This window comes from Numenius arquata, chromosome 5, assembly GCF_964106895.1.
Source record: "Numenius arquata chromosome 5, bNumArq3.hap1.1, whole genome shotgun sequence".
Classification (NCBI taxonomy): domain Eukaryota; kingdom Metazoa; phylum Chordata; class Aves; order Charadriiformes; family Scolopacidae; genus Numenius; species Numenius arquata.
This window is the reverse complement of record NC_133580.1, coordinates 37,833,653-37,845,882: the sequence shown is the minus strand read 5'-3', so window position 1 is coordinate 37,845,882 and position 12,230 is coordinate 37,833,653. Positions and strand designations below refer to the sequence as shown.

Genomic DNA, 12,230 nt, shown 5'->3' with positions numbered 1-12,230 from the left:
TACTGAACGTTTCACTCACATTAGAACATCACAGCTACTCAGCACACAGATTTTTTGTTTTAAGGTGATTGACTGACCACGCTCCAAGGATACAGAGAAGGCCTCAAGGAAACAGCACTTTTTCCTTCTAGACTAGTATTGTGTGTACTTAGTTGTTTTAATGATATAGTTGTGTGAACAACAGGACAGCTATTGAGGATAGCGTGCTTAAGATGTAAAAGGTAGCCACTTCATATTGTTGAAGCTGAATGTATTAAGCATTTGTCTTTGCACGCCCAGAAGATCCTTGATGGGATTGTAAATACTACTGTGGGGAAGGATAAAAGTAAAAGCCATAGGCAGCCTCACCCTGCCTCTTTTGGCTTCCCTAACAACAAACTGTCTAATTAACAAACCCATATTGAAATTTACATTTTTTTTTTAATTGAAAAGGGCAGCCTAAACTCAAATGAAAAATACTTCCTTTGTACATACCACCTTCTCAAAAGCCAAATGTTCCTTTAAATATATAAAAGTGATCATAGTAGCATGACTTGACTTAACAATCCGTGTTGAGTAATTTTTTGAAAGTAATTACAGATCCTGGTGTGACTATTTACCCCAAACCTTTAAAGAGAGCCAAAAATTGTATATGAAAGATGGAAGAGTGCTGTATCAGCCCTCATGCTTACTGGTGCTGAAGAATTAATAAAATGAAAAAACCCTAAAGGTTGGTTTGTGCAAATGAACATGACTAAATAATCCCCTTGACAGATGTAAAGCCCAAAATAAGGATTCTGTGTTCTTACTGCTTTAGAAGGATGATTTCTTAAAATATGAGCAAATCAGTTGAAATTTTAAAAAAATGGGAACCGTAAAAGTGAATAACAGCTATGAACTGAAAAAGATGGATTTGATAGCAGTGAATTAAGCTAGGAGCCAGGAATCGCAGAAGACTGGTAAAAAGTGTTAAAGAACAGGAAATCTATGTGCATCAGAAAAGCAAGACATTTTCAAGGATGTTAGAAAGAACAGGATATTAATAACAGAAATTAGTATACTATCACTGATGCAGAAGAAATATTTATTTTGGGAGAAAATTCATGTGATGGAAATGCAGCATGCAGTGATAATAGAACACTTCAGTTCACAAGTGTTCTGTTCAGAAACCCACAAGTATGTTAAACAACAGCGACCAAAGTTACGGTTTTTCGTATTACAGTTGATCCAGATAATCTGTACCTGATGATTTTTTTTCCTAAAGTAACCTGTGGGGTAAAACTGGTGTTTTTTCAAAAGGTATGAAGAAGATGGAAAGGATGGCCAGAAAGCTAAAATGTGTTAATATTTAAATGGAGTAAACTGAAAGACTGGGTATTTAGGATACATTATCCTATGGATAAAAATATTGGACTACGTCAAGAGGAGTCAACTAACAGTTCAAGGAAGGCCATGGAACCTAATGCCACTTCGCATTAGATTACAGAAAAAGAGATCATCAAACTGTCTTGACCTCTTTTCTTGTGCAGTTACAGGTTTGACTCATAAAAATAATAGTGCAGAAATAGATGGCTCTGTGCACTGCAAGACTGTATCCCCACGACACGCTTGAAGAAAAAAGCAATGCAAAAATCAACATGGCACATATTTAAATGGGTTAGAAAGTGGGTAATTATAGAGATCATGTTGTTAATGTAAATGCAGAATCTTCGTGGAGTATCCTTCTAGAGGGGTCTTGCAAGGATCTCTTCTTGTCTGTGCTAATTAGCACTCACTGCTGTCTGGTGAGAAAGCATATATAGTCGTTACTTGTAAGGAATAGAGGCTGAGAGACAGCGGTAAGTCATTGTTCCAGAGCGATGGAGGTTTTATAGGAGTAGGTGTGAGCAAACGCTGTCTCTACATGGTGAGAAATCATGTCGTGCATTTGGGATCAAAGAAGGTGGGTTGTGCTTATGTAGTGTGGGATTCTCTCCTGGGCAACAGTAAAGTCTGAAAAAGGTTTGAAAGGTGATTTTGCAGTATTGGTGCTGTAGCGACAGCTTACGGAATGTGATGTTTCTTGGATAAACAAACAAAAATAAGATAAGAATATATGGTTTATAGATTGGTGATAAAACTACTAAGCGAATGCTCTCTCCAGTTCTAACACTTGTGCTTCAAAAAGCTATTGGAAAACTTGCCATGACTCAGAAAAATGCCAGGAAAATGACTCAAGGCTGCAAAACATGCCCTGAATTGAGAAATTTGGAAAGGCAGTTTAGTTTATGTAGGGGAAGCCTATAGGGAGAATTCCTTAGCGTCGAAAGGTGGGATTGTTTAGTTCAATCATAAAGCAGTCTCCAGGGATCTTCTAGCTCTTGCTATGAGAGACTACTGTTACCTTCTAGATTACTTCTTCTTAAGTTTCCATTCAGCTATGTCAAAAGGGTAACTGAGCAAAATATTTCTTTTCAGTGTCTGCGAACACTGGTTGGGCACACAGGCGGCGTCTGGTCATCACAGATGAGGGACAATATCATCATCAGTGGATCTACAGACCGGACGTTGAAAGTGTGGAACGCCGAGACTGGAGAATGCATACACACCTTGTACGGACACACCTCCACCGTGCGTTGCATGCATCTCCACGAGAAAAGGTAAGGCTTTGTCCAAAGCTACGGCCGCACTTTGGCTTGTAATTCACACTTGTGTTCACAGAAAATGCCTGTTAAATTGGGGTTCCTCACCCAACATGGAGTGAAGTACAAACCAGGCAAAGCATTCACACTAAGCTACGTAAATCAACAAAAAGGAGGAGATGATTAATAGAAGCAAAAGCATAAGAGTACTAATTAAAGAATGGAAAATTGAGTCATGTACTTTATAAAGTCACATTCTATGTTATTTCAAAACATTCTTTGTTACGCTGTGATCTGGTCTCCCACGCTCTGAGTAATTTCTCCTTTTTGTCAGTGCTACAAACTTTACTCATTTTACAGAATGACTTTTTAAGTATTGTCACTGCAGTATTTGATTAAAATTTTAACTGATTATATCATAATTTCTATAGTAGTAAACCATGTCTTGATTCAACCAACAAAAATTGTCAAAGCTCTTTTAGTCGGTTGTGTATGGACAGGAGTGCCTGTTGGTTGCATTTCTTTTTTGAAGAATGATGAGGTTTTTCTTTATCAATTCCATTAATGTTAATTCTTTCTATTTCTGTTCTTGCATAAAGAAGCCTTTAAAAGTATAAATTTAAAAAAATCCATCAGAATAACTGTTACTTTACTAAAAGTAAAACTTCTAAAGATCTTCTTTGTTTAATTGTTATATATATATATAAATAGTTAACTCAGTCATTAAAACAGACTGCTTATAGCACTGGCTTGAGCTCAGCATGATCATAAGCTTTCGTAGATAGATACAACAGTCCACAGAATTTCTCACAGCATCGTTTTGCTGTTCAGGAATTAATTACCTTTTTAAATACTGATTGCCAATTATATCAAGTAGATCCTGAGGAGGTGAGTAGAGCAAGGAAAATAACCACCTCCAGTCATTTGCAACCCTAATAAAATGTCATGCTAAACCAGATCTTTGGTGGCTAGTGGAGTAATGCTATCTACCGTCCCAAATTAAAACTCATAATAGATTTATACCCGAGTCTAATTGTTTTAATGCTTCTATGTCCAATGCTAAGTAAGGAAGGGTTTTCTTGTTCCTCCAGAGTGGTCAGTGGCTCTCGAGATGCTACGCTGAGAGTTTGGGACATAGAGACGGGCCAGTGTTTACACGTTCTAATGGGCCACGTAGCTGCAGTTCGGTGCGTTCAATATGACGGCAGAAGGGTTGTAAGTGGTGCATATGATTTTATGGTCAAAGTGTGGGATCCAGAGACAGAGACCTGTCTGCACACGCTACAAGGGCATACTAACAGAGTCTACTCATTACAGGTATGTGATTTTCATCTGCTGCTTTAGTTTCCTTAAGTAACATTTAAAGTCAGTTTATTTCACCTTATTTAATAAATTGTGTTATGCAGGCCACAAAAATATAGAAGCATCTGTCGTAGTCCCGTCTTTCATTTTGTTACACTAGTTACATGTTGTCCTAATTTAGAGACTGAGATTTTTTTAGAGGTGCTATTTTTTTAAAAGCACTCAGTACAATAAACAAATGCCAACACCAGCAAGTTAAGTAGTTTTTTGGGCTGTTGCGTTGTGTGGTTCTTTGGGTTGTTTTTTTAAAATCTTGCATGTATCTTGGAGCTATGGTTTTGATTTCCCCAAAGAAATTCTAGTGTTATTATTTTAAATAAATCAGATGATATGGTAATTGAAAGTGCACCAAAAAACCCCATTGGATTAATGTTCTGAATTACGCAGATCTGTCTATCCTTATTCTGTAGTTTCATCTTCCAGTTTCAAACTGTAATTCACAGTAAGGCTGAACCAAACATTTTAATGTTCCAATGTAAATCTCCTGCCTTCTACTTCCTCCTCTCTGAGCAGAGGCCAGATCTGCAACTGTGAGGCTTTGTCAACAGAGACGTGTTATTGTAGATGCAGGTCTTTATGGTACCGCTCTGTGACATGGCTCTATTGCCTACCAGTCACCCCACTGCTCATCAGAACTATGCTGGCAAAGATACGCATAGACTTCATGTAGGCTCTTCTTACCTTTACCAACCCAAAAGATCATCTTGTTCATTCACAGAGTCAAAGCATCACTTCCAGGCGTTGAAAGGCAAAAGAAATTAATTTCATGCTTGTGCCTGTTCTCACCACAATCTGGCAGGACTTGAAAAAGAAATTAACAAAGACAGTTCAAAATCGGGAAATTGCATTCGGCATGGAACTGCTCTGGGTTGTGGCTCAGAAAGTGAAGCTCAGTGCTAGAGAAATTTTTCATAAAGTGTATCTTTCATAAGGTGTATCTCACCACAATAAATGAAATATGAACAAAATACCTAATTGGTTTCCTTTCCCAAAATATGTCATAAAATTTATCAAAAATGTGCAGCCCTTCTTTTATATTCATATGCTGAGGAGTATTCTCTAGACAAGCAGCAAGTCAAAAATGCTGTAATACCTACCCATCTCTTAAAAATATTCTGAAGGTTGTATTTCACCTAGAGCAGTTTGGGAACATTATACGTTACTCTGCCTTATTTTCACCAGTGGCTCTCGGTTTGGCCTGTGAATGTTCATGTCTTGCTCTGATACTGTAGTAATAATGGCTCAAATAATTGGGTTACGTTACACACTCCGATGCTATTTACACCCTGTAAATGGAATTTGGAATTCTGAAACAAATTTCTGGGGTGCAGGAGGCTACCGGTGCTTACAGTTTTAGGACAGAAAGAGTCTTTAAGATTGCATGGTAAGCTCCTGCTCTTTGGCCTGAAACAGCCCAAACAGCAGAACTCCCATAAACAGAATAAACTGGCTGAATAACCAGCCTGTCCTCCCTGTCCCTCTCCGTGGCACGTTCTGTTATTCCCTCAGTATTTCCCCATTTGTAGGCCCCCTAACATTTTCCAGAGATCCTTACGTGGCCGTTGAAGGCTGCTTGACCATGTTGTGTTTTCTTACTCTTTCGTAGCTGCCTTTGAAATAATCCACAGCTTCTCAGGGTTCATGGGTAACAGCTCGACCACTGATCCAAACCGTGGTCTGTCTGACTATAGCAGTATCGGAGTAAAGTTTTTTCTTGATGCCCAGCCTTAAAGCTCTCTTTCTGAATACCTTATGTACATGGAAGAGAATTAATTTGCGGGAAGGGGGGAAAGAATTCAAAATTTGTTACATCAATCTGGTTTAGGTCTGTTCAGGGAAGAAAAATGGTCTGTAGTGTTTCCATGCAACAAATCTTTTGGGCTACTGAGCACTCCTTGTCCTTTTATCTGAAATCAAAATTGTTCACATCCTCTTTTGAAAGCAGGGTGTCCAAAACGGGATGCAAAATGCCAGTCAAAGTCTTATCATTGCTTACTAGCAGTGAAAAGTTATTTTACATGCTTTATACAGCATACCCCTATTTCAGATACCAGAGTGTCTTTCTTTTTTTAGTATATTTTCACCAGAAATGCAACGTATACAGCAGGAAAGCAGTCTGTATGTGCCAGTCGCTCTGTACGTTTTTTTTGAACCTAGGTGCCGTGCTCAACCATGTTTGATTGTAGAGATCTAAGAAGTTTGTTTTCTGCAGGTTTTATAAAAAGAAGCAGTCTCAGATAGCTGAGTTCCCTTAATTGGGTTCTTTCTTCCCCATTATTAGATACCAGTCAGTCCACACGGACAAGTAGTGTCGGATCGCCCTTGCTGTAACAAAGACTCCTGCCCAGCCATCGCTCTCCCAGGCTGCAGCTGTACCCTCATTCATTCCCTGCCAAGCTCAGATCTTCACAATTTTCTCTTGACTTTTACACTCTGTGCTTTGGGTCAGGTCTACCATTTCAAATGTGACTCAAATCCTAATGAAAATACTAAATGCTAGACATCTCCTCCCCCCCCCCAACTCTTTATGATATCTCTAATAATGCTGTGACCAAAGTTTTGAACGGGATAGTATCCCTGAATCGAATTTCCCTCCCTCCTTATGAGAAAATACAACCGAGAGATCTGCTGGTTTACGTGGCTTTTTACTCTGTCACAGAAAAAAAAAATACCATATTGGTTAAGATCATTTTCCCACAAATCCGTTTGCTGCTACTTACCGCATTGCTACGAGCTTACAACCAGATTGATTATTTGTTAGTTCCTTCTGGAAATTGAAGTTAGGCTGACCGATCGTAATTCCCCATCTCCCATCATCATCTCCTTCAATAAAGAAAGGAATTGTATTTACCGTCTGAAGTCTTGTCTGCCTTCCATGAGTTCTCAAAGATCGCAGCAGATGTCTTTGAGATTGTCTTAAAACAACTTGCCTTATGTGGGTTTTTTTCCCATTCTAGCAAAAGCTTGTACTCAGTTGTCAGTGGTGTTAGTGCTGTGAGCCTACACTCAGATGGCAGAGGACTGAAGCAAAAAAAAAGTTAAATAGCTGGCCTCACTTTTGGTGTTTCCTTCCCACTGAGCATAAATGAGCTTTTTTATTTTGGCCTTCCTCCTTTTTTTTTTTTTTTAAAAAAGAATAGGGGTTTATCATCCTTAACGGCTCTTGCTAGTTTTATCTTGTTTTGTGCCCTGCCTTTCTGATTTTGTCCCAGTGTGCTCTGTTAAACCCATCTATTGATCTAGTTTCTACTTTTTGTACAATTCCTTGTGCTTTAGCCAAGTGGGTCTTGGTAATTTACTACACTTCCTATCTTTCCTTCACACAAGGATAGTTTGTGTCTTTAGGAAAGTGCCAACTCTCCTGAACTCTTCTTCTCCTCCAAGAATAGATACATAAAAACCTCATGGGAAGGAAGTCTCAATTTATTGAAGTATTTCTCCTTGAAGCCCACTGGTTTTGTTCTACTGCTCTTTTTCCTTCCTTTTTTGAGAATTCTGGACTCTTATGTCATTGTCACCATCACTCAAGTTACTTTCCACCCTTATATTCTCTACATGTTCAGTCCTCTTGGTCAAAAGTCTCATCTCAGCTGATTTCTCTCCATGATCACATTCTGCATATTTTTATATATATGCCTAGCAAATCCAAGAATTTGGATATCCTTGTTAGACCGTATACCTTTTCCAACAATAACTAAAGTTAAAGTTCCTACTGAACACAACTAAGATTATAAAATGGCTAAACCCAGTATTTTTCAATTACATCCCTTCCATTTTCCTATGTTTTGGCTTCTGTGTAGATGATTCTGGATTAATGTTGTTACCCTTCTCCAGCTTCAAGTCCCATCAAGACTTGTGAAAAGCAGGTTTGGCTTGTTAATGTCTTTATAAGGAAAACTACATTCTCTTACTATTCCACACTGCAATATAGTCAGGATTCTGTTGTGTTTAAAAGCGTTGTATTAACATTTAAAAGACCACTGGTTCAGAGCCTTTCTCCTCGAACCACACACCTCGTAGACCATGTCTACAACAGGAAATGACACTGACCATGAATCACCTGCTCTGGTATCAGACATGGCACCTCTGCTTAGACTGAGTTCTTTGTAATGCAGCTTCTGCATAGATACAGTATGTAATGTTGCACTTAGTGAATTAAATGCTTAATAGCCTTCTTCATACAGAGCATCGCAAGATCCTAATATAAGTGTTTATAATAGATTTACCTTTCTTGTAGTTTGATGGTATCCATGTGGTGAGTGGATCTCTTGACACTTCCATCCGAGTTTGGGATGTGGAGACAGGCAACTGCATTCACACGCTCACAGGCCACCAGTCTCTCACAAGTGGAATGGAACTCAAGGACAATATACTCGTGTCTGGGAATGCCGATTCTACAGTCAAAATCTGGGACATTAAAACAGGACAATGTTTACAGACATTGCAAGGTGAGCTTAAACTACATGTAAATCAAACTGCCTGCAGTAATCTGTGCTGCAGATTCTATATAAAAAAACTACACAAAGAAATGCACGGACCAGTTACAACTTAAATATTTTTCTGATGACAGCTGCATGATCTTTCTCTGAATTAGAAGAACAAAATGTATTTAATCTAATCTATTCAAATCACTTGCCTATTATGAAAGGCAGATGGTCTGGGCTGATAGCAATTTGCTATGGGTATATTAGCCTAATAAGCCACAGAAATATGTAGGAAATGACATCTCAAAACAGTCAGTCAATGTATTTATTTAGGGGTCACTTGGATGTTTCAAAGCCTACTGATTAATTGGATCGGGAGGCAAAGTACACTGTCTGTTGCAATAAATCAAGAGAAATGAGTGGAAGATATTTTCTTCATTTCAGTAAGAGCAAGATTTCCGTTTCCGTTCTGACAGTTGCCGCTCGGACATCGTGCACACGGACACACTGTTTTGTTCCCCCCCACAATAAATGTCATTCCCATATAAAATATGCAGCATTGCTGGCTGGAGCAGAAAATTAAATTCCCCTGTAAAGCAGACTCTGATGTTTTAACAGTATATGTTTATATGTCAATATATAGCTGTCAATATTTACTGATAGAGTAAACTCATAACAACACTTCAAAGGGACTTGGAGACAAACGCTCACCGCGGTCACCTCATTCTGGATGGTTAAGTTCGTTTTCACGAACGTCCAAAGTGTGCGCTTGCCCTACTGTTTGCATACAACACAACGAGATCGCTCTAACAAAGAAGGAAATATTTGAGGATTTTTCTATACCTGCATTCACTTTTTGAAAGCACAGCAAGGCTTCTGTACCTTTTAATGCACAGAAACCGAGTTAATGCTTCTAGGTAGAAAAAGCTGTATGCAAATAGCAATAGCTAGCTGTTTATTTTAAATGCAGTGCTGTCTGACGTTGCTTTCTAATTACAAATAAAAACGTTTTGGTTTACTGTTACAGGTCCCAACAAGCATCAGAGTGCTGTGACCTGTTTACAGTTCAACAAGAACTTTGTAATTACCAGCTCAGATGATGGGACTGTAAAACTTTGGGACTTGAAAACGGGTGAATTTATCCGAAATCTAGTCACATTGGAGAGCGGGGGAAGCGGAGGCGTCGTGTGGCGGATCAGAGCTTCTAACACAAAGCTGGTGTGTGCGGTTGGGAGCCGCAACGGGACTGAGGAAACAAAGCTGCTGGTGTTGGACTTTGACGTGGATATGAAGTGACGGGCAGAAAGATGAATTTGTCCAAACGCGTAGACGATGTTCTCCTTTCCCTCCCCCTGAAAAAAAAAAGAAAAAAAAAGAAAAAGGAAAAAAATCCCTTGTCCTTGGTGGTGCAGGATGTTGGCTTGGGGCAACAGATCCTAAAGACCTACAGACTACGAAGGAGAAGACAAAGATGACAAACTATAACTGACAAGAGAGGCATTTGCTGTCTCGTCACATAAAAAGGCTACACTTTTGACCGGGGCAGCTTTGCAAAAATGCGACTTTTGAAATGAAACCAGGTGCAATTATTTCTTTACTTTCCTCCAACTGCTCCCTGAGCAATTTGGAGGTGAAAAAAAAAAAAATATTGTTACAGTTCTTGTTAACAGGTTATTTTACCACAAAGATCTTGAAAGAAGCTGCACAGGCGAGTCTGCTCGTGCACCCCTGGGCCACCCCGGGTCCCGGCAGCCCCTCCGAGCAACGCGCTCTCCCTTAGCCCTGCTCTGAGCAGGGGGTTGGACCGGACAACCTCCAGCAGTCCCTTCCAACCTCTCCGAGCAGTCACTGGTTGACTTTCAAAAACTAGAGAGCATCTGCAATGAAAAAAAGCAAACAAAAACAAAGAGTCCATTCCTGGTGTGGAAAAGCTAAAATATTACTGTGAATTGTTTTGTACAGTTTTATCAGAGCTTTTTCTTTTTTTTTCTTTTATTCCTCTCTTTTTTTTGCCAACCATTGCCAATGTCAATCACAGTATTAGCCTCTGTTTAATCTATTTACTGTTGCTTCCATCTACACTCTTCAACGCATAAGTTGCTCTGAGGTGGCAAGTTGTCCTGGGTTTTGAGAGTCCTCTGATGGATTTAATTCGCAATGCTGGTGCTAGAAGTAGGTCTTCAATTACGGGATTGTTGTCCCACCCCTGTACTGTATTCCCAGTGGCCAAACTTATTTATGCTGCTAAATGAAAGAAAGAAAAGCAAATTATTTTTTTTTATTTTTTTTTTCTGCTGTGACGTTTTAGTCCCAGACTGAATTCCAAATTTGCTCTAGTTTGGTTACAGAAAAAGACTTTTTGCCACTGAAACTTGAGCCAACTGTGCCTCTAAGAGGCTGAGAGTGGAAGAGTTTCAGACAATTAAGAGTGAAGTTTGCCTGCAAATAAAGAATTGAGTGTGTGTGCAAAGCTTATTTTCTTTTTTCTGGGCAAAAATTAAAACACATTCCTTAGAACAAAGCTATTGCAGCCTGTTCTGTGGGGAAATTTTTCTTTGTGAGGGCTGTGGTGAATGGAATGAACATACATTAAAAACTGACAAAATTTTTAAAAAATATTATAAAATACAAAAATGAAAATAAAGTTGCTGGTCAGTCTTAGTGTTTTACAGTATTTGAGAAAAAAAACAACTGTTACAGTTATTGCTGGGAGGAACTGACAGAGCAAAAACTTACGTTTTTGTAAAGATGTCACATGCAAACGAAGTGAGAATTGAAAGAGTCAAATGGTTTGCCTCATTCATCTGAGTAACCTGGTCTAGCGGGAGGTGTCCCTGCCCCTGGTGGGGAGGTTGGAACTAGAGGATCTCTAAGGTCCCTTCCAACTTAAACCATCCTATGATTCTCCAAGAGCCACAACTCAAGCTGAACTGTGAAAGTGGTTTAACACTGTATCCTAGGCGATCTTTTTTCCTCCTTTTTTTTTGGTTTTTTTTTGTTTTGTTTTATTTATAGTCTGATTTAAAACAATCAGATTCCAGTTGGTTAATTTTAGTTATGTAACAACCTGACATGATGGAGGAAAACAACCGTTAAAGGGATTGTGTCTATGGTTTGATTCACTTAGAAATTTTATTTTCTTATAACTTAAGTGCAATAAAATGTGTTTTTTCATGTTAGCATGTCTTTTTTTTTTTTCCCTTCTATTTCTTGTTGTTAATTTACTATCACATACCCTACGAAGGGTAAAGCAGGTCAAGTTGCTCAGCTTACTGGTAGATGCTGAAATATGTCGCAGGACTTTTTATGTAAGGCATCCCCAAACAGGTGGCGAGCGTCCTCTCCTGCAGTTGCCGTACAGGATTTGTCACACGGGCCTCGACAAACATGCAGGAAAGCCATTAGCTTCCCATTGCTAAGAACGTGTCAGGATTTGACTCTGGAGGGAGTTAGCTATAAAAAGCTGCTCAAGTACGTAAAACTTCTTCCAACGGCATCTTGTTACCGCATCTGATGTTTATTGTTTATGGATTTCAATCAATTGATTGCAGCCTGACAGCAGAGCATAAATCCATAAATACAACTAAAATCAAAGTTAGGATCATAGAACTCGAAATAAAGCCTCTAACAAAGAAGAAAAAAAACCCACATCAGTCCACATCAGTCCAACAGCAGTTTTATCGGTGCCCTGAAACCAAGGTAAGTCATCAGCTGTCTCAGAAACTTACCCCTTGAGTGTCAGTTTCTCTCTTAAATCTCCTTGACCAAAAATCATTGTTTTCTTCTGTGTAAGGCTTCTGTCAGGGCATACTTGTTGGTGACAGTTTTCCCTGTAGAAACTGGT

The 12,230-nt window shown here is 39.0% G+C and overlaps 1 protein-coding gene across 3 annotated transcripts in view; it reads left to right on the top strand.

Annotated features, from left to right (window-relative positions):
- FBXW7 (F-box and WD repeat domain containing 7) overlaps positions 1-11,558 on the top strand; it is a 99,195-nt gene extending 87,637 nt beyond the window's left edge. For all 3 annotated transcript variants that reach the window (XM_074147104.1, XM_074147107.1, XM_074147105.1), the window contains exons 8-11: positions 2,437-2,618; positions 3,692-3,917; positions 8,200-8,410; positions 9,414-11,558. In XM_074147104.1, the coding sequence (XP_074003205.1) occupies positions 2,437-2,618; positions 3,692-3,917; positions 8,200-8,410; positions 9,414-9,682 (888 nt within the window). In that variant the 3' untranslated portion in view covers positions 9,683-11,558. The remainder of the gene's footprint in view (positions 1-2,436; positions 2,619-3,691; positions 3,918-8,199; positions 8,411-9,413) is intronic.
- Positions 11,559-12,230: the final 672 nt, after the last annotated feature.